At 29.7% G+C, this 24,506-nt stretch overlaps 1 protein-coding gene across 2 annotated transcripts in view; it reads right to left on the bottom strand.

Moving 5' to 3' along the window:
• Positions 1–24,506, bottom strand: part of msk (importin-7 msk) — a 107,626-nt gene that overhangs the window by 53,266 nt on the left and 29,854 nt on the right. For both annotated transcript variants that reach the window (XR_012757490.1, XM_075373976.1), the window contains exons 8-14: positions 22,719–22,864; positions 13,646–13,809; positions 9,827–9,946; positions 6,135–6,323; positions 2,296–2,433; positions 1,906–2,092; positions 469–560 (exon numbers count right to left, since the gene is read on the bottom strand). Coding sequence is in view for 1 of the 2 variants with exons in the window: in XM_075373976.1 (XP_075230091.1) it covers positions 469–560; positions 1,906–2,092; positions 2,296–2,433; positions 6,135–6,323; positions 9,827–9,946; positions 13,646–13,809; positions 22,719–22,864 (1,036 nt within the window). In the remaining variant the exon portion in view is untranslated. The remainder of the gene's footprint in view (positions 1–468; positions 561–1,905; positions 2,093–2,295; positions 2,434–6,134; positions 6,324–9,826; positions 9,947–13,645; positions 13,810–22,718; positions 22,865–24,506) is intronic.

Here is a 24,506-nt window from a genome sequence, read left to right as displayed (position 1 = left end):
CAGTGCTAAGCTTAAAGATTCATGCCCTTTACTATACCTAAATGCCAAGGCCTATTGTTGAAGAAAGTGTAGCTTTTGCATGACAATGCATAAACCCACACACAGCCAACCAGACCACTGAAAAGGTTTTGAAGTTCTGGAACAACCTGCCTATAGACCGGATTTCATTCCTTTCAACAATTAACACTTTGAAGTGCTCAAAGGTTTTCAACGAGATTGATGTTCTACAGACAAACAAGTGTGGGACGCAGTGAATAAATGGTTGCAGGACCAACCTAAAACAAACAGTCTCCTTTGAGGCAATTCACAATCTTGTTGACTGTTGGAAAAGTGCATTGAAAAAGAAGTGAACTTTGTGGAAAAATGAAAGGGTTGTTCAACTCTTACATTTGTGTAAAATTGAAAGAAAAAAAAATTTTGGGGATTATTTTTGCCTTTCCCTTGTTATGTATTATAAAGATAACATACCGTGTACATTAGTTCCAAAACCTTCCACATATCAGGTGCAATTGATTTACTAGTTAGATCACAGACTAGATACAAAGCTTCTTCATAAAATTCTGAAAGAAATAATGAAAGTTAACAGTTACTTTGCAAATATTAAAACAAAAAAATTTAACAAAGTGTAACCCAAAATTAATTAAAATGGGGTTTTTGAAAGTTCTTCCTAAATTTCAAAACTATACTAATCATTTTAGTTATAACCATGTTCAAAAAATTATATTTTTTGAACAACTAAATTTTAGTTTATAAAAGTTTTAATTCTTTACTTGTATTTTTATCTGTGTAAGGTCGTTGCATGTACAATTTCAAAACATGAAAAATTTGTTCGGAGTATTTTAATTAAGTTTCTACAATTGCTTATTTCAATTTCTTAATTACCAAATGCTTATGGAGGAAATCATAATTTTTATTGGTGGCTTGATTTTAAATCCTAGTTATTTACGCACCACTTATTCAAATACTGGGAAAAAAGATAAAATGTTAAAAAAACAATAAAACTTTTCGTAAAAACCATGTACGTAACATAAATTATGTACATTTCAATTTCAATCGATATCTGAATTAATTTAAGGCAACATCTTCATTACTACAACTAAATAATAATTCAAAAAAAGTTTTTCTTATTACTAATAGTAACCTATTACTGTGAGAAAACAAACCAACTGTGTTTAAAATAATAGTCTCATGAAAAACACAAAATTTACTTTTAATGCAATCTCATCTATACTTTTTGTGATTTGTTCCAATGTATTTTAACTTATTAAAACTTTCTTTTCTTCTTAGATGTTTGAAAATATGAATTTTTACATTTTTATATGTTAAGTTCTAGAAATACTGCTTTCCTTAAAAAAAAAAAAAAACTAGGCGACTGCATGGCCAGTGTCAATTTTGCACTATATCATAGAATTGCAAAATGAAAACTGGCTGTTTTTAAGATTTCTGTGACTCTTATAACGCAATTTTTAAGTAAATTCCATTAGCATAATAAATCTAAGTGCTTAAACAAAATGAAGTTGTAAAATTGATGAGTTTCATTTTTACTTGGTTGGTGACTACTAGATATTGTAATCTGATTTTTTTACATCATTTCATCATACATTATACCCAGTTTATTCAGTAAAATAATATCTATACAGATAAGACAATAAAAAGAATTATGAATTTCTTTTTTGTCGATATATGTTCTATGTTCTGAAAAATTACTGAAAGGTTTCAGTAACTTGGGGCAGGCATCCATGTAAGTGAGTTTCTACATACTTAACATAAAAACTACACTTAAACGTGTACACAGGATAGTTGATTAGTATTCACATGAAGACAGGAAAGAATTCAATCATTTTTTACTAATTGTTACTCTCAATGAAAAACTTTCTTCAGAATATAACAAAAACTTGCACTTACCCATTACACTTTGTGAAAATATATGTCCAACTACATTAAGAACTGTAGGCCGTAACTGGTTCATAACTTCTGGTTGTTCTTCCATAACAGTTAATAGAGTTTCTATTGTATTTAAAAGTCCCATGGCAGTTATTGCCTTCTCGTCGCTACCTTCATCAGTTTCCAGAACTTGACTAAATGTAGTTGCCTAAAAAAAAAAAATGATGTGTAATTATAATACAGAACCACAACTTAAAAAGAACACTGAGATCATAACAGACTATGTAATTAAATACTATTTTTTTAAAAAAACACTCATTACAACACAAGAAAAGACTGAAATAATTTAATTTTTTAAAATCATAAAACAAATTTACTGATCAAAAAAACATATTAAAGAAAAATACTTACTAAATGTTGGCACATTTCTACAGCAATAGGTATTAACTGCTCATTATACGTGCACACTATTTTTTGCATAACACTAGTTAAATCATCATTTTCAGTCTCACGAATAATGCCTAATAATTCCATAGTAATCCGTTTGATCTGCAATATAAAAATTTACAATAAAAAAAACTGTTTAATATTCTAACAAATACAGAAAAGTACTAGAATAGGATTCAAGACCTTGTTTTCTTATCTTAAAATCTTATGAGGTTCATATAGTAAAAAAATATTTATAATGAAAGTACGGTTTCCGATAACTAATGTGAAAGGGCTCATCAGAGCAAAAATTCTCTTGAAATCGATGCTTCTGCAATAATGTCAGGAAAATCTTCAGAGATTCCTTGCCAAGCAGCTGCTGCTCTTGGAATTTGTATGACATATGAAGTACAGGTCTCATAGCTGTTGATTAGAAGGAACATTTGGGTATAAAATACTGCCTTGTCTTTTGAAGATAATCCAGTGAAGTCTGATAAGGCTAAGTAGCAATCATCATAACGATTTGTTGGTATTTACCAAACCATTAATACTCCAGTTTTTGTCTGTCTTATAAATACTAAAATTACAATGATGGAATATCTAACCTTCAAAATATGATGCAATAGAATATTTTTTTAGTATTATGGTTTAACTTTAAAAATATTATATATAACACTCACTTCCAGTTTCAAAGATTGTTTTGACTAGAGTAATTTACTTTGTTAACCGATGAAAAATTTGAAAAGAAAGGATTTTTTTTCAAAATTTAATAAGAAAATAAATATATTTACAATAATTTGTGCATAGGAATATAACTGAAGAGGCTATAAGTAAGTTATGACAATCATACTTGGTCAGAATAGGCGTTTCTCATTCAAGCAGATGGATTAATTTTTCTTGAGCCATGGTAGTAAGGTTTTAGTTTTCAACAAACTACAAAACAGGCCACTACTATCAAACGGATAAAGATTGGATATACTCATAACATGCAAGAATAAATATTATATTAAAATCTTAAGGATAAGGATTTTAATCTGTAAAGTTATTAAGATAAGATTCCCCTTAAAACTGATTTATGGAAATTTCTTTTTGTCTTCAGTCATTTGACTGGTTTGATGCAGCTCTCCAAGATTCCCTATCTAGTGCAGGTCGTTTCATTTCAGTATACCCTCTACATCCTACATCCCTAACAATTTGTTACATATTCCAAACGTGGCTTGCCTACACAATTTTTTCCTTCTACCTGTCCTTCCAATATTAAAGCGACTATTCCAGGATGCCTTAGTATGTGGCCTATAAGTCTGTCTCTTCTTTTAACTATATTTTTCCAAATGCTTCTTTCTTCATCTATTTGCCGCAATACCTCTTCATTTGTCACTTTATCCACCCATCTGATTTTTAACATTTTCCTATAGCACCACATTTCAAAAGCTTCTAATCTTTTCTTCTCAGATACTCCGATCGTCCAAGTTTCACTTCCATATAAAGCGACACTCCAAACATATACTTTCAAAAATCTTTTCCTGACATTTAAATTAATTTTTGATGTAAACAAATTATATTTCTGATTGAAGGCTCGTTTCGCTTATGCTATTTGGCATTTTATATCGCTCCTGCTTCATCCATCTTTAGTAATTCTACTTCCCAAATAACAAAATTCTTCTACCTCCATAATCTTTTCTCCTACTATTTTCACATTCAGTGGTCCATCTTTGTTATTTCTACTACATTTCATTACTTTTGTTTTGTTCTTGTTTATTTTCATGCGATCGTTTTTGCGTAGGACTTCATCTATGCCGTTCATTGTTTCTTCTAAATCCTTTTTACACTCTGCTAGAATTACTATATCATCAGCAAATCGTAGCATCTTTATCTTTTCACCTTGTACTGTTACTCTGAATCTAAATTGTTCTTTAACATCATTAACTGCTAGTTCCATGTAAAGATTAAAAAGTAACGGAGATAGGGAACATCCTTGTCGGACTCCCTTTCTTATTACGGCTTCTTTCTTATGTTCTTCAATTATTACTGTTGCTGTTTGGTTCCTGTACACGTTAGCAATTGTTCTTCTATCTCTGTATTTGAACCCTAATTTTTTTAAAATGCTGAACATTTTATTCCAGTCTACGTTATCGAATGCCTTTTCTAGGTCTATAAACGCCAAGTATGTTGGTTTGTTTTTCTTTTAATCTTCCTTCTACTATTAATTTGAGGCCTAAAATTTCTTCCCTTGTCCCTATACTTTTCCTGAAACCAAATTGGTCTTCTCCTAACACTTCTTCCACTCTCCTCCCAATTCTTCTGTATAGAATTCTAATAACCATGATATAATCTATCTGATACCTTGCAGTATCGCCTGGCTTTTTCCAAGTGTATATTCTTCTATTATGATTTTTAAATTGGGTGTTGGCTATTACTAAATTATACTTCGTGCAAAACTCTATAAGTCGGTCCCCTCTTTCATTCCTTTTGCCCAGCCCGTATTCACCCACTATATTTCCTTCCTTGCCTTTTCCAATGCTTGCATTCCAAGCAACAACTATTATTAAATTTTCATCCCCTTTTACGTGTTTAATTGCTTCATCAATCTCTTCGTATACACATTTTATCTCATCATCATCATGGGCACTTGTAGGCATATAGATGTTAACAATCGTTGTCGGTTTAGGTTTTGATTTTATCAAAATATAGCGATAGAATAATTATAATATCGCTATGCGTTTTGAAATACTCTACTCTCTTCCCTACCTTCTTGTTCATTAAGAAACCTATTCCTGCCTGCCCATTATTTGAAGCTGAGTTAATTATTCTAAAATCACCTGACCAAAAGTCGCCTTCCTCTTCCCACCGAACCTCACTAATTCCTACTAGATCCACATTTATCCTATCCATTTCCCTTTTTAAATTTTCTAGCCTACCAACCTTTTTTAAACTTCTAACATTCCACGCTTCGACTCTTAGAATGTTATTTTTTAATTTTCTGGTGACCCCTTCCTTAGTAGTCCCCACCCAGAGATCCGAACGGGGAACTAGTTTACCTCGGGAATATCTTACCAAGGAAGGCGCCTCCATCATTGCTATATGAAAATGCAGAGAGCCATATTTTCTTGGAAAAAAAGCAGCTGTAGTTTTCCATTGCTTTCAGCTGAGCAGTACTCAGAGGACTGAGTGATGTTGATATGGCCGTTTAAGTCATTCTGACTCACGTCCCTAACAACTACTGAAAGAGCTGCTGCCTCTTTCAGGAATCATTCCTTAGTCTGGTTCTCAACAGATACCTCTCCGATATGGTTGCACCTTCGGTCCAGCTACTCTGTATCCCTGAGCACTCAAGCCCCCTCCCAACGACAAGGTCTCATGATTCATAGAGGAGGGATTTATGGAAATATATCTAGAATACAACTTTGACATCAAACTTAAAATGCTTGGACATTTCAAGTATGAATTCCTATATTTCCTTGCTTGGCCAGGTGGTAAGAAGATATTTATGCTAAAAAAAAAATTGAATTAAGAAAACCAGGTTACTAATTTTTGTAGATGAGTAAAAAAAAAAATCAGTCTGATACGGCTGCCAAAAGAATGATTTTAAAATCTTTATCAGAAGATATAAAGGAGAGGCATTCTCACAAGATTTGATTAAGGAATACTGATCCTTTTTAAGGGTCTAAAAAATTTGAAAAGCTAGAATAATTGAGAATGTAAAAACTATTGAAGAGCCAAATCAATTTATTACCTACATTTTAAGCATATTCTATAAAATAACTACAAACTGAATTTTCTAGGTTTCAAAAATAATTTATACAAACCAAAATAAGACGACTTACTTGAGGTTCAATATATTTTTGTGCTTTCTCTTGGCTACCTAATAACATCTGTAGAGCGATTGCAGCTTCTACCCTGACTGGTAGATCTTGATCATTTAATAGTGCATTAACAGTCATACCTACTGCTTCAACCAAAATGTTTTCTTGCTTGAATTTTATCTCACTAAAATAATGAAGCACCCAACAAGCCTATTAAAAAAAAAATTACTGCAGAAATATGATACGAAAATCATTTCAACATTATAATTTTTTAATAATACAAACATCAGTAAAATGTTATCTTTTTCAGAGAAAACCATTTAACATTTAAATTTTCCCTTAAGTCTGAGGTGGGAAGCTAATTATTTCAGAGAATGAATGCCATTTTCTGGTATCATATCCTGCATAGTATAAGTTATATTATAGAAACGATATCATGAAACCAACAAATACAATATAAAAGGGAATGACTACTTTGCAGTTTGAAACCTGCAATTTTTTAATTCACATGTTATTTTATCCAGAACAATTTTAAACAAAAATGCTTCGCTCGAGAGCAATTTCCACTGATCGCAAAGTAATGTAACAAGGTAGACAGAAAATAAACAAATAACTGAAATAAATAGTGAGGTAATAACCTAAAAAAATAACTCAAGCGAATGAATGAACTTATAGATGAAAACAAAAGATTCTTATAAAAATTACCACACAGTACTATAATATTTTGCTTAATCAGCAATAGCCTTGAATGTTTGAAAATGTGTCAGTTGTAATTTTTTTATCTTTCATTTTGGAAGAAAGAAGTACAAATTTCTTTCCTGTGCGACTCATAGGTTTCTAAAACAGCATAAATATATCTTAGTTACTGAACAAAGAATCTAGTGTTACACAGGTTACATAATACTACTATAGTGATAAAAGTTTTTTTTTGTACCAATAATCAAGTAAGCACACTGAATATCTATTATGATGTTTATTAATTTTAATGGAATGTGTATATTACAGCAAGAACAAATGCTCAAATCAACATGCCAAGCCAATTTCTTAGCGATTCAACTGATCTGTGCTTTGATATAGTATTTATTTTGTGAAAATTTTAGTGAAAATGTAACTAAAGGTAATAAATCTGAAACTACAATAGAACAAGCGTCAAGTGTTACCTTTTAGATTCCAAAAACATAAATGCAAGAAACAAAAGACATTTTGTATAACAGCAAGAACCTTCAAATAAATAAAACAGTGATTATATTATTGAATATTTTAAATGTATTTCTTCTACTCACTGAAGTATTACTTATTTTTTGGTTCCACTAACAATCTCGTATATCAAAGTTTGATTTATGTCACTGCATCATTTTATTTTATTTAACATGTATTTTTATACATTTTGCAAATTATTTATGGACCCTGCCCTGTTTTTCATTATCCTGGACAGAAATGTCATACCTACAGATGTACCACACAGTTCTCACAGGACTTTCATAATATATTCTACTCCTAAAATGCTTTGCGAGATTTTTCTCAGGTTTCAGCTGCCCATGAAACCCCTAGTTTTTACCCTTATAGAATAAAAAATAGGGTATTTTTATCCTAATTTATTGGTTTTCATTCAAGATTTTTCAAAAGCTAAGTAGATACATACAGTTCTTGAACCTATTTTATTACATTTTTCAGATCAACCAATCATAAGAAATCACTAATTCTGCTCCTTAATTAACATCCTAAAAATTATACAATAATAATAATAATTTATAAAAACCACTTACCAACAACGTTTTTATATACGTTAAGTACTTTCGGATACCAAATCCATTTTTAAGAACTCAAAAAACTTTTCTTAAAATAAAAAAAAAACTAAAACTCATTCATCGTTTGTGTTACTTAAAATGTAAAAATGTACAACAGTTATCATTATGTTTTAAGAAGTTACGTCAACTTGGTGTCCAGTCACATTAAAAGTTTCCACAGTTATGGTAAAATTAAAAAGCAAATGGTGTGGTCAACCCACTCTCTATAGTTACAGTTCAGGATAATGCCTATATAATAATATCATTGTCAAGTCTTGTTTGTTCATTAATTTATTACAACATATATGGTATTTTTCCAACTTATTAGTATCTTGTATATTATTTGAAAAATCAGAAATTTCAATAAAATTTTCTGGATTATAATTATGGTTATTATTGATAATGTGTTTAGCAAAATTAGGTCTTTCTATTTGACTTTTTTGTTTTTACAACACTGATATGTTCTCATATAGTAACTAAACAAGATCAATTCGTCTTACCAATGTATTTTAATTCACAATCTGCGCATTTTAACTATAAATACCTTGTCCATCTAAATTAATTTTACTCCTGGTCTTTATTATTTTAGATGGATCTGTATTATTTATATATTTTATTATTTGTTATATATGCAGTTTTTAAACAAAGTAATTTAAATATTCTGTTAAACTTTTTATAATTTATATTATATTCGATTTTAGCATAACCATTATCATTACTATTATTGGTAAATTTTATGTTATCTTTTATGAAAATTGTTTATTTTATTCTATTATGTAATTTGTCTATTAAGCAAATTTTATTATATCAGTTAGTTATCGCAATGTTCTTAATATTTATTTTGATTTTTAATTTTATAACATCATATTTTAAGGCTCTTAATATTAAAGCATTAAATGTAGCCATTTTTTGGTTCCAAGGATGAAAGGATTCATAATGAATTATTATATTTTGCTTTGTTGGTTTATTAAAAATATCAATATTTTTATTTTTTATTACCGTAATCTTTATTTTCATGTCTAAATGTCTAATTATTATTTTCCTGACTTAAGGTAAACTTATTATTATTTAAGGAATTCATTTTTTTAAATATTTTAATTTCATCATTATTGCATTGTTGGTTATACATAATTAAAATGTCATCAACATATCTTAGATATAGTAAAATTTAATATTTATTAATATTATCATGTAAATTATTATTTTCTAACTCATTTATAAATATATTGGCCAATATCACTGACAGTAGAGAACCCATGGTCAGACCTTTTCCTGTGTATAAAACATATTAAATTTAAAATAATTATATCTGATGCACAAGTTTAATAAATTTTTAGTTGAATGTATTATATTATCTATTTTTAAGTCTTTAATTATATGTATACATTTTTCAGTGTTGATGTTACTATACATATCTTTTATATCCAAAGTTATTAACTTTGTTGTACTTCTTAATTTATTTCTATTAATTATATCCACCAACTCATATACATTCTTTAAAATATATTTATTAAATAAAAATAGGATAAAATCATCCTAAAAATTTCAGTAAAACCTCATTTCACTGGGATAGTTGAAATCTGAATGAAATTTTTCACCAGCTGTAACTTGCAAACAATGCATTTTAAGACTTGTTTAAATAAATTTTTTACATTATTTTCACGAGTAAAATAAGTTATGAAAATCCCAGGAAAACTTTGTGATACACTCTGTGTATTAGTAAACAAGAGCATATAAACCCTTCCACTATAGTCTCCAAGGCATATAGTCTCAATGAAATCCTCCTTCCACTATATACATTATATAAAGAAAATTGATAAAATCCAATTGATGATAAATAAATATCTGCATATTGAATATGTATGAGAACCTATCTATATAAATTATATATTATTTTATTCCAGGGAATATACTGTTAATACTTACCCGGGCTCTCATATGCCCACGAGGGCTATTAAATTCAGGAAAAACATATTGGCATAATAATTTATCCATCTGATCTTTGTACGGATTCTTTTTCAGTAAAACATCTGCTAACGTTCCAACCTATTAAAAAAAAAGAAAAACGTAAATCCAATATTACAAAATATTCCATTCCTTTATCAAACAAGTACATGCTCACAAACAAAATTCTTTCTGCATTAAATCAATCTAATAAAAATTTTTTAATTTAGAAAATTAAATTCATCATTTTTACAAGCAGAGATGCAAGTTCAGTACAGCAAGATTATAAAATGAAGTCTGTTTTTAAAGGACAGGAATGGGGTAATCCTGGTAATTATTATAGAGATTATTAAAACTCTGATAACCTACAGACAATTGAGATATGTTTCCTGGTGATACTAAATTCAACACTTAATAGACACGCACATCAATCTACATTATTGCTAAAGATGTGAGTGATAAAAGTTACAAGTGTTTATATGAAAGTGTACAACAATCATAAATGTGTAGGACTGAATATTATGATGTCAATTTCAAATTATTCAATTAGGTGAGCTTTAACAACTGAAAATTACACAGAATTGAAATCACGATGTATAACACCAGTGTGATACATTATTTTTTTTTTCATGTTTTATAATTTATGATAGAATTAATTTAAAAAAAAATATATATATGTATATTAAATTATAAATATATAGAATTAAAATTAAACTTTATTATCAAACAGAATTATTCAATTAAGAGCCAATAGCTTAAATTTTAATTTTTTATTATAAAAAAAATAATTTTATTTGTTTATCAGTTATTTCCAATTTTATTTAATTGAATAATTCCAGTCTTGCTAGTTTAAACTTATGCATGATTATCCAAAATTATGCTATCAAAAATTAAACAAAATTGGTTTTACATCAGGATAAAGGATTACAACCCACACGTTTAAAATATACAAAATATAGATATAACAGTGAAGGAGAGTACAGTAACTTTATTTAGGAAAAAAAAAATCATATCTGCGCAATTTGAATTATCCAGTAATTAATATGGCCTACTTTATTCTTTACATACACAATTTGGTATCAATTCAACAAATATACTACACATTATTTTATTACTTCTTCATCAATAAATCATACCTATATTATTGCTATAATGAGGTCAAGTTTTGTAGTACAATTCATTTTTGAGTTGTTTTTTTTAACTAATGCCTAATGATTTTCAATTGGATTTAAGTGGGGAAGTTGTCTGGCCACTGGAGCACTTTAATGTTTCGTTCATTGAAACTTTTTTTGGCAGTATGGAATGGCACCAAATCTTGTTTGAATACTTCGTTGTCTTGTGGCAATTTGTTTTGAAGTCGTTACAACCCCCTTATCCAGCAGATACCATCTGCTGGAAGTATTGAACAAGGACCTTCAAATGAGAAACAAACCCAGAACATTGTTTTTCTGTAGATGTGTAAGTGATTGCTGGATATGAAGCCAGTGATGTATTTTCATCTGATGCTTTTCTAGTGTACAGAACCTTTTGCTCCTGAAGATAAAAATGTGACAACATAACATGACATAACTTTTTCCAGTTTTCTTTGGTCATTAGCATATGGTTTGGCCCACAAGAGCCATTTATACTTTGCTGGTGATAAAAGCTACTCTTTTTCTAGCTGATGAGCTTTCCTTCCAGCTGCAAGAAGTCAGTGCCTAACACTTGTCACATGTAAATCTGTTCTACTGGGTGCTAATTCTTGATTTAAGTAAACAGCAGATAATTCTGCATCAAGTTTACTTTTTTCACTAATAACCCATTCTTTGTTGGAGTAATTTTTCTTTTATGGGCACATTTACCTTTCCTTTCAGGTGAAAAGGAACCATTTTCTTTAAATTGTTTTACAATAGCATTCAATGTCCCTAGTCCAACACCGCACTCAAGACGTCATTTATCATTGTGTCACACTGGTATGCTCAGAAAGAGAAACAATTTTCAAATGCTTTGTTTCTAGTTATGTCATTATTATATATTCACGACACACCCAGAACAAAAAAAAAGTATGAAAATAAGATTTTGTAATAGAAAATGAACTAAACTTTCACAAAACACTATTTGTAACATGAAAATTGCTAAATAATGAAAGAACAAAAACCTCACATTACAAAGTCAACTTTAAAATCTATTTTAAGATTGGGTGTGGTCAAGCAGTATAGCCACAATAAAAAATTCCGTTTGAATTAATATACATGCTACTGTGCACCCAGATATGAGCTTGGAGTGTTGTTTACTGCCTAATGTAAAATGCACTTTAAAATGTATTTAATTCACATTCTTATTATTCACAGTAGCTTATTTTCTTAAAAAGATGCATTTTTAGAAAGTACAGTAAAATTACAATCCAATAATCGTTCAACAGATTGATTGAAAATATATGAGAGGCAGGTTAAATATATTATATATATGGTCATATTTATATAGGTATATATATATGGACATATTTATTAGTGTGACATAATGTCACACAATGACAGGTATTACCATCAATAGTTTCATTCCCTTACTACTAACACTCCAGAACTCATTGACCTACGCCCATTCATTTTGTCAATTGCCATTGTTATGGAGTTGAATAAACCTATGTTAACACGTCTTAAGCAATATGCAGTGATTGAATTTTTAACAACAGAAAAAAGAATACTAGTAACATTCATGATTGTCTAAAAACTGTTCATGGTGACGAAACTGTTGATGGAAGTACTGTGTGTGGTTGGGCAATAAAATTTTGTGTGTCAGAAGCTGATAAAGCAAATACCAAGGTTGTACCTTATACTAATACTATGGTTGACTAATTTCTATAATTGATAAGAAGCACCAAAAGGAAGTGGATGAGGCTGGGTCAACTGTAAATTTTTTCTGATATAGAGACATTAAAAACCCTTAGAGGACTTGTGTGTCATGTTCAACAATCCACAGAGCCAATAATTTTGCAAAATTAAAATGACTGGCCACACATACTGTACACAATGCTGAGGCTCTTGTGAAGTTGAAATTTGAACCTACAATTTTCTTACTCACCAGATTTGGTACCCATGGTTTTCACTTCTTTCCACAATTCATGAGGGATATTAAGGATTAAGGGTATTCATTTCACCAAAGGTGAGCTGAAGGGTACAGGAGAGGTTGTAGATCTCTAGGAATGACCATTAGCATTCTTCACTGATTGAATGAAAAAACTGGTTCACTGGGAGAAATGTAGCTGTAAATGGTGAATGGAAATGTACATGGAAAAATAAATCTAAGTTTTTCTATCAAATAAAATTTACTTTTATGATATATTTGTTTCATTTGAACTTCTGTTTATATTTGCAAGTTATGAGCAATTGTGCATTACATGACATTTCAGCCACCCCTTGCCCACCGAGAAAAACATTAAACAAACAGGAATAATAAATAAGTAAATTCACTAGGTTTCAGTGTAATTGTAGTCCAATACAGTAGGCAGCATCTACTTTGCCAAATAATGTAGGCACAAGAGAAAGAGAACTTCTATTTCTGGAACTAAACTTTTTTATCTACAAAAAAACAATTTTATTTTCAAACTTAAATTGGTTCTAATAATTTAAGAATCTTAAGTGAAAAACAGCTAATTTTCACTATCATCTATAAAAACATAAAGGATATGTCAAAACATATTTTCCTAGATGATACATTGAAATATGTTGGTTTACATAAAATTACATTGAAATTGGTTTACATAAAAAAAAATTGATCTAAATATGAATTTCCTTAAAAAATTATGTGTGCAAAATTTGTTACCATATGGAGGGCACCATCTTTTTGTCTAGGTTCTGCATTTGGTGCAGTTAATACTTGCATAATGAACTGCATTGTTTTTTGCAACATGTCTTTACGTTTTTTACAAGCTGAATGTAGAAGAGTTTGGGCGGCAGAAACTGGTGATATAAAATCTTCAAATATATCTGAAAAAAAAATTGAAGTAATTAAAATTCTGCAAATTGGTTATTTTTTAAATTAATTTAAATACTAGCAAAACTTGAGAAATAGAAAAATATATATACAAATAATTAAATATTATGTGATTGTTTTACAAGATCAATCTTATGATTCAGTTAATTGAATAATAGTTTTAAATTAAAAGCTAATTTTCTTCAAATATAGTACTTACTAAAAAATGTAATAAGTGCACCTTATAAACTCAATTTTATCAGTTATTATTCATAGAACCTCTCTATCTGATTTATTTATTTCATATTTTAATTTCTTTAATATTATTATTGCTTTATTTTAAGGGAAAGGGGAATATACTTTGGGAACTGATTCTGAAAAACCACTATTATTGAGTTATGGATAATACAGAAATTTTTAAGGCGTTACATAAGAAGTAAACTTGTTGGTTTCTTATGTTTTATCAAAATCTGAAAAACAGAATAAAACAAGTCCCAGAGCTGCATCCCCATAGCTTTCATGATATCCAATCTAAAACAGAAAAATTTAGAAACAAAAACATGTTTTTTAGGTATGAATTACAATAACTTTGTTAAATGACCAATAAATTATTTGGAATTTTTTACAGTGTTTGAGAATTTCTCATTGGGAAAATGAACTGAAATGTACTATCAACCTGATGGAGCACAAACACATTTCACAATCAAGTAAGGCAATTTTTAGAAGAATAATTTATTAGAAAATGGATTGGACATAGACGGCCGGTATATTGGTCACCTAAATCACTGGACCTTATTCCCTTAATTACTGTTTTTGGGGACCGATGAAATTTGAGGTATATAAGCAGAAAATAGACACAAATGATGAAATGATTGCTCACATAAGTTGGTAACAGGATTAAGGAAACAAGTTAAAAAGTGAACCTATGTCAGTGGTAGAATTTTAAATTAATACACTATAAACAAGTGAATGTTTTTCTAAAAATAAATTAAAATATCAAAGTTCTAAATTTATTTTACTAAAGACTGTTTTTAATAACAGTTATTACAAAACTTTTATCAGAATTAAATTCTCTACAAGTTTTGATAATAAAATTTATGCATTTATTAGTCATGTTTTTTTTTATTAATGTGTTTGTGTCACCAAATTTTGTTTTAAGTTTGATATCATAAAAACTTTCTTCTTTCAAGCTCTAGAATCAGTTCCCAAATTATTTCTCTTTCTGCCTGAATCATGCTGTGTTTGTTATTTTATGCTTAAAAAAAGAAAAATAATAAAGCAAAACTATACTACAATACAGTAATAATATGTTAACAAAAACAGATTTTATAAACATAACTAATTTCATAAACTATATAATAGTTTATGACAAGCAAAAACAAAACAAACATGGTATGCAGCATAGTAATATTATGTTTTGTCATATTTTTTGTTTCAGTAACCCAAGCACCAGAAGCAATAATAAGCTGGATTTTGCTGAGAGTAGTGTTTACAAGATTTCTTCTTTTTCCTTATCTCAAACCATTTGATGTACTTTAATGTCATTGAATCAACTTCACTGTGGGAATTATTTTTACTCAATTTTCCATTGTTCATAATTGTCAAGGATTTCAAAACCAGTAACCATTTTATCATTTTAGTCAATCATTATGAAATAAAAAAGAACAAATTTTTTTAACACAACTCAACATTTCAATGTCTTATCTGCTGATTAAATTAAAACAATCTTCCTTGACTTTTTTATAATTTATTAACTGGCAAATCATTCTAGGTTTTGTTAGCTCATTTTAACTTCAAATCATATCTTGTGACAGTGGAAGTTAAATGTCTTTCAGTCTGTATTAACTATTTAAATATCTGTTTTTGAAACCATTCACCATTGTTTGTTCTAAATAAAAGAACTTCACAACTTTATGTATTCATTTTAGCAGTTTTAGAAATTATTAAATCATGGGATTTAAAGCATGTCCAACTGTTGCTTAACAAGCCTAATTGATTTCATATCTATTTTTGACATTTTTCAATTTCTAATATCATACATGCTTTGTATTGTTCATTGTCAGTCCCTCGATTTCATAAAATAAACAATAGTACAGCTATTTTACAGTTCTGCAAATGTTTAAATAATCTTTGGTAATAAGGTTCCATAAGCCTATGTACATCTGCTTTATCAGTGTACATTTATGTACATACAACAGGTATAAAAAAAGCAAAGTAACATGTAATAGGGGATGCAGATTCAGGCAGATGTGAATGTCTTTTTTGCCAATGAAGTCATGAATGTAAAGGAATATGGATTTTTGACAAGCAGTATGAAAAAAAAGTACATATTTCACTGTTGTCAGAAGTTCAAATAGGACATTAAAGTAGTAATTGACAAGCAATTGCAAAAATTCTTTTCTTTGTCTCTAGTAGGGAGGAAGACTAATGTGATTAAATAGATGACAGTTCTTTTATCAGCTAAATAATCTTTTAGTACTAAAAGTCACCTTTTTACCAGCAAATTTTCATCATCGTAAAAAAATGGGTAATTCCAAGAAGCTATATTATTATGAACATTTAAAAATGGCAAATTATTTTTAGACACATTTTGGCTTCTAAAATATGACCCTGTTATTATTTTTAAAAGTTAACTGGTAAAATGAAGTAACATATTTGAACACTGACTTACGGATACTTAATTATCTGTTAATTTTTAAAAGAAATATTAATTATACATTGTTTATACAAGAATAAATGTAATACATGAATATACTATAAACAAACTAACTTAACCGTTAATTTGTCAAAGCAATTTCATGAAATTATATTTTCACGTTATAACTATTTAATAATGCATATAAATATGTTACAGTAAATTTGATGAATCTGGTGATTATGCATAATTACCGGTTAATTTTATTAATCAGCTCCAATGCTGGAGTTTTAGTATATTAAAAAATTATTAAATATATCGGTCACTTTACATATTCTTCACATTAACGTATTTATTCAAATTAATCAAATATATCACTAACACACACATATATATTTTTTTAAATATCTTACCTTAATTTTACCATATATAGCACATTAAAAATTAAAAATTCTGTATTAATTTATTATACGAGTGCTGCTATCTGTTCAGTTTTTATAAGTCTGACTTCCTCAAACGTTGTCTGATGGTTTATCAAATTAAAATTTTGTGTGTTCACATATGTAATATCTTTCTAATATATTTAATTACATGTTATCTTTATTAATTTCTAGATTTGTGTTAATATCAGAAATAGAATTTTTATTGTTTATTTGATGGTATGCGATAATATATAAACCCAATTTATTATTTTGTAATCTCTATAATGTTCAATAAATCGAGTTTTAAAGGATTATTTGTTCTTCCTGTTTAAATACAATGACAATCATTGCATTTTATAAATTACATACAGATTTAATTATTATTCTTGTTTTTTAAATACTTTATAGGTTGTATTAATATTTTTATATTTCTTTACTGTAAGTTTTAGTAATGTTTAAATACTTTACAACAGGGTGTATCAAATATAAACGGTAATTTGTTTTTTTATAAATCGATTGATTAATAAACAATATACACAATTCATACCTTCATCATCTCTCTATATAGTCTCCTGCACGATCTACACACTTTTGCCAATGATTTGGAAGCTTGAATATTCCTTGTTCATAAAAAATTTGAGGACGAGTCGTCAACTAAAAGTTCATGCACTCCTAGACATCTTCATTGTTTTTGAATCATTTTCCTCAAAGTCATTCTTTCAAGAGTGCAACGAAAAATAGTTACAGGAGGACAAATCTAGACTGTGGGGAGGGTGTTTGAAGGTTTCCCAGTGCATTTTTTCCAATTTATCCCATGTCAAAATTGTGGTGTGCGGCTTGGTGTTGTCATGGGGAAGGATGACATTTCTGATGGGCATACCCTGTCTTTTGTTGACTGTAAAGCTGGCAAAAGTAAGCTGCATTCACTGCTCATTGATTATGGAGGAATCAATGAGTAAAACTCCCCTCGAGTAAAAAAAATCATTGCAACAAATTTCCCAGCTGACAGATAGGTTTTGCCCTTCACTGAGCAGCTCTTATCCTTTCTTCACCACTCCTTACTCGCCATTTTTGATTCTGGAGTGTAATGATAGACCCATGTCTCATCACATGCGATGATGAGCCTCAAAAAATCATCCCCTGTTTGCCGAAATCAATTCAGAAGTCTCTCACAGATCTCCAACCTGACCTGTTTTTGATTTTTGGTCAACAACTTTGGAACCCTAATTTTTCTAAAGCCAAGATGATCAGTGATAATGGATTAAGCACTCCTGTAGTTGATACCCACTTCTGATGCGATTTCTTCAAAAATGAACTGGCAATCACCTTTGATAAGATCTCGAATGGCATGGATGTTGTCAGCTGTGAGACTTGACCTTGGGTGTCGGTTATGATTTTGCTTCCTTCACTTTCTCGCCCAGGGCGAGCAAGAAATTGTCTAGCCCACGCATACACTCAGTTCTGAGACAGTGTAGCACCCCCAAATTGCACCTTTAAATGAGTTAAAATTTCTGCGGGTTTAACGCTTTTATTAGTTAAAAACTTTATGATTATATATTGTGCAACAGACGACAAAACCTCTTGCTCACTCATGGCTGTACTATCGGCAGAACAGAGTGGAGGAGCTAATCAAGCTGATTCCAAACGAACATTAATCCCTCACTCCACCATCCAGCTAAGAACTACTTGCTGCGTAAAATAGCAAAATTATCATTTAAATTCACCCTTGTGTATATATATGTTTTCACTTTTTTCTGTCTTATGTATTGGTTGTGAGGTAGTTATGTTAAATTAAATAGCATCAGATCCATTTTCAACTGCTATATATTTTATTATCTATCTCTTTACTTATCTTTTCCTTGTTATAATGTGATTTTGTTTGATTGCTCTATTAATCATATTTGAATAGGTATTAAATTTATTAGATCAATTATTGGCTTCATATAATTTTTTACGAATTTTCTATACAGGGGATGTATTACGAAGTTCCCCTGGAACTTTCATAATGTATTCTGCTCGTGAAAATAATGGAAAAAGTTCATATACACATATGTCCTAAAATGCTTAGTTTTTAAGTTACAGCTAGTGGAATGCTTAGTTTTTAAGTTACAGCTAGTGGAATATTTCGGTCGGATTTCAGCTACCCTGGTGAAATAGTAATACTGAAATTTTTAGAACATTAATGTAAGTGGCAGAATTAGTGACTTCTCATGGTTTTTGAACAGAAAAATTGAATAAAATAGGTCCCAGAATATCTCAGTAGTTTTTGAGAAATCTGGGGTGAAAACCAATAAATTGAAGTAAAAAAAAACCCTGTGTTTTATGTTTGACGTACAATAACTTTGTTAAATGTGTAATAAACACATAAAACTTGTAGAGAATTTAATTAATTAATTTAAGAAAATAAAGTTAGAGAAATACAAATTTCATTTAGAAACATACATTACTACATTTATCACATAAGTATTTATTTGATGTAAACAAAAACCGAATTCTTTTTTGGTGATGTGAAAGTTGTAAAATAAAAATTTACTATTTAAACTAGAAATTACACACTGACTGTAAATAAAAATTACTTTGATAATATTTTTTTTATTAATCACAGAAATATAATAAATTATTTGAAAATCATTATTACAAAGTTGGCACAATAAAATAATAGCTGATCAACAATGCACAATCTGTATCAGTGTTTAAATCATTCTGTAAGGTACATTAAATATATCAGGTACTGTGAACTGTCTGTCATTAGCGAAAGTTTCCTCTGAATTTTAGTTTCAACTTAATTGGTTTGCCATTGAAGTAATGCCATAGATATTTACAACAAGGAATATCATGATATGGTATTCATTTTGGGTGTGTGTAATGGTAATGCTATAGCTGCTGGAAATAGCACTGAAATAAGTTTTCTGAATTGCAGGATTCCAGATCCCAAAATAATTTAGCGTGACTTTTCACAATCTTTGGAAAACAGGTTCACTACCTTATATTCATACCAGCTATAAACAATCTGTCCAACACAATATTTGTATTGATGAATTATTATCGATGCAGTTCAGTGCAGTCCACGTGTTTACAAGTCTTTCTAAGTGGATTAGTTTCACATTTGATGGTTTTGAGGACACTTAAATAAAACAAGTTTTATCCTATCACAAACAGCCAGTTTATGATAGGGACATCTACATTCAGAAGATGGTCTGCTTCGCTTTCAGTTCTGTAACTGTTGGAATACACATTGACAACTCTCCAAGTATATTTTATTACAGTCAAATTTCACTCGAGATGGCATCAGCAACTTACACAACAGGCATACAAGGGCAGAAGTAAATCCTCATGAAATGGTAGAAGCCAATTTTCAACACTGGGTGGCCTTATCACAATCAACTGTTTGGACTGTACACATTACCTTGCCACTTGAATGTTGAGATCTACTTGCACTTTCTTCATGAAGAATTGCTGCAGCTGCTTGAAGATGTTCCTCTATTGCTGAGACGCAAAATATACTTCCAGCACGATGACAATGAATGTTCAGATTGGACATGGTGGAACTATTTCCTGGCCACCACCATTGCCTGATTTAACACCAATGAACTTCTTTGTACAGGATTACATTAAAGACAAAGTGTTTGTTCCTCTGCTTCCAGGAAATGTTGATGAGCTGCAGCACCGGATAACACTAACAGCTGCCACCAAAGATCATGCTTCATAGGATTTGGCAGAAAACTGAACACAGAAGGAATATCTGCCATGTTACAAAAGATAGCCATATTGAACATTTATAAATGAAACTTGAAAATATACCATCTTATACATATATATAAATGAACATTTATTCGTTTGTCCTGTATGTGTTCCTATACCATTTAATCGACTGCAATGAAACTTTGGTGAGTTGTTATGCGCACGCCTGCTAAGGTTTGTGAATTAGTTTTGACCTGCACAGATGGCACTGCGGGTTGAGATATTTCAAAAAATCATATTTATAGTCCGTTTTGGTTTATATTCGGAATATGTATTAGTTACACAAAAATAAATATTTTGGCAAAAAATGAACCAGCTAGGTGGCAATATGAGTAGATATCTTGGAAAAATTTATTTATGGTCTGATTTGGCTCACATTCAGAATATACATTAGTTACATGAAAAGAAATATTTTTTGCAAAAAATGGACTTGCTAGGTGGCACTGGGGGTCCAGATATTTCAAAAAATTATATATATGGTCCAATTTGGCTCATATTCAGAATATATATTAGCTTAAAAGAGATATTTTTGCAAAAAAGGGAAGCAAGGAAAGTGTGAAGACTGGAAGAGGGAAAAAAGGATAGGATATATTTTGTGATGTTCCGTAATGTTCAGTTTTTTAATGATTTATCAAACTTTCATTTGTGTTCGTTTAGTCTATATATATATATATATATACTCAAATCTAGCGATAGTGAAGTATTTCCGAGTCAGCTACTATAAACTAATGTTTATTTGTTTGTCTGTCCTGCATATGTTCCTAAACTATTCATTCGATTGTGATGAAACTTAAGAGTGAGTTATTGTGTGCATGCCTGTGAAGGTTTCTGAATTAGTTTGAACTCACTAGGTGGCGCAGGGTCAAGAGATTTTGAAAAGTTGTATTTATGGACTGATTTTGTTCATATTCAGAATATATTACTTACATGGAAAGAAATACCTCTGCAAAAACTATACTAGGTGGCGCCAGTGTTGAGATATTTACGAAACAAGCAAATATACAAACAGACTTTCTTCTTCTATATATATAAAAGGCAATGTTTATATGTGTGTCTGCTTACAGATTAAAAAACTACTGGATCTATTTACGCGTGGGGAAAAAAGGGAGGTAAAAGGGAAAAGTGAAAGGTTAAATTCTGTAACTTCCGTAATGTCAGTTTTTTAAATGTTTTATCAAACTTTCAATTGAGTTCATTTAATCTACACATATACACTCAAATCTAGCAATAGCAAAGCATTGCCGGGTCTGCTAGTATATTGTAAAATATACTCTACATATATTCTGTATCTATATCTATTCAGGGCTGTATCAAACATTTCTACAAGTTATTTTAGTATAATTTAGAACTACCCTGAATTGTATTTTACTAAGTTTTTCAGAATACTTATTCATGATTTAATGGGAATGAAAGCTTAATTATCAGATTACACTACTTGAATAATCATACAAATGCTTTAAATATGGCTTCATAAAAGATCCAATCATTTCCCTATTTTCTATTTATGAGAAATTCATATGTAGACTGGCATGCTGAACTAATTGCAGGTAGAATGCAACAGGGAAACGGAACTAAATCTTATTCCATAGCTCATGGTGACATGTGGCTGGCCAAGGTATCGATTGAAGATGTACCAGATTTGGTACTGCACAGTGCTAAATCTATTCTTCAAAGAATAGATTTCATATTCAATGGTGTTAGTAGCACATAACCCGTTTAAATCAAATCAGGAGCGAGTAGTAATCGCTTGTCATCTGTGTTATCATACACCACATCATAAACAACTGCAGAATATCAGTAAGCTTGGTATAGGTAAATAATTGTAAAAGTAGTAAATAGAATTGCTATGTTTGAGGAGTCCTTAAAGCATCTAATTTCATTTTCCTGAGATAGATCTCAGATTTATTCAAGCTTATAAAAATGTTTCTAAAATGTACACAATGAATAAAAAAATCCTTTTAGTAAAAACACAAAAACCTCTTAAAGATAAAGAAAGCAATGCAATTATAATAAATGACATGGCTGTTCTATTGTTATGAATATAAAAAAAGATTAGTACTATATTTGCATGTTAAACATATTTTTCTTAATTAAAAAAAAGAACTTTAATATTAACTGACATTACCAAATTTCACACGAATATATTCATGTGGATCTACATTCCAAAGTTCATCATCAGAAGCAGAATATGACATAAGGGGAAACAGAACTTCTTGTATTACTGCAAACATGTGTGGTTTTAGGAACTTCCAAGAATGAGCATGACTTACCCTAAACAAATAAAACAAATTTATTATTTTTTTATAAGCTATAAAAATAAGAAAAAGATACAACACTTATTTTTGTTCATGCATATATAATGAACTCTTTATACAAATCATGATAAGAGTACAGGAAACCTGCAAGTCTTTGGAAAACTGATGAGTATGGGTGCTACCATTGTAGGAGATTATCTTTATAATGATCAGAAAAGAGTAAAGAGTTTTTGAATAGTAGCCCTTACAACAATTACTAAGGTAATCATGAATTAAAAGTTGAAGGCCTGAACAACTACAAATTAAAGGCTTGCTGTTGGCTTAGCAAAAGCTACGCTTTGAATACACTAAAGCTGAAGTCATAAGGATTATAACCAGAACTCAGAAGAAATCTTTTCCACAACCATTATTACTTATACACAACCATTATTTCATTGAAATATATAGTCTTAAAAATGAAATTGAAAATAAAACAGTAGGCAATGCATACAGTAAACAGAGTTGTAACTAAATTTTTGATATGTACTTGAACTAAAATAACAGCTCTTAATTCACAGTCATTTGGTTTTCAAGATTTACAGTTTTGAAATCAGAAGAAAATTGTTAACTGGTAGCAGTTACTTTTATACAATTTCCTAACCTCTTAAGTTTTTTTAATTTTATTCAGTAATTCTTCATTAATACTAAGCGAGACAAAAGTATGGAAACCCCTTAACTTTAAAACTGTTCCAGATAGAATACTCTAACTTTCAGGTATTAGTCAACTACTTTACCTTTTGATGAGAAATAGAATTTCAACCCTTCTTTCGGGGTGGCCCAGGGATTGTAACTCAAAATATTTTGAATAGTAAACATTCTTTGTGTGATACATCATTTTAAAGATCTCTTTTAAGACAAGAAAAATGGTATGGATAAAGTTTGTATGTCTGTATCCAAAATGGCGGCAGATAAAGTTTGGGTTTTGAAAATTACTAAATTTAAAAGTTCAAATAAAATTAAATAAAAAGAAATTGAAAGTTTAAATTTTTTAAAAATTCAGTTTTTTTTTAATAGAAAAAATTATTTTTGTTCCAATCTAATGAGTAAATTACTAACTTCATTATGCAATATTCCAATTAGTATTTCATTATCAACACTGTTAAGTTTCTTATGAGAATCTATTGTGATTGGTTGACTAATTGATTTGGTCAACCTTTACCATATCTGTACGCCATTTCTGTTATTTACATCTTTTTTTATAATTGTTTTTTACTGAATTAATCTTTTCTATGCTACCAATTTTGCCATCAATATGCCACAAGTAGTGAACAAGAAAGGGCTACACTTTTAATGAAGAGGGGCTTTGATGATATTGTTAGGCTGTATAATGAAGTTTATGAATTGTTCAATGCAACATTTAATAATCATAACACTATTTCAAAAGATACAGTGTCAAAAACCATCAAACAATTTGAAGAAACAGGTACCATTAATAATAGGGGAAAAACCAGGGCGACCTAAATCTGCAACAAATAATAACAGATCGTTAGAGATTATGCAAGAATTTATTGAGAATCCTCATCATTCTTCGACTCTAACAGCAGCACTTAAAGTTCAACAATTTGAACATTAAAAAGGGAAAATTTCAAATCCTTCAAAATTCATCTGGTGCTAGAACT

Source organism: Lycorma delicatula, chromosome 8, assembly GCF_047948215.1.
Source record: "Lycorma delicatula isolate Av1 chromosome 8, ASM4794821v1, whole genome shotgun sequence".
Classification (NCBI taxonomy): domain Eukaryota; kingdom Metazoa; phylum Arthropoda; class Insecta; order Hemiptera; family Fulgoridae; genus Lycorma; species Lycorma delicatula.
This window is presented reverse-complemented; position numbering and strand designations above follow the sequence as displayed.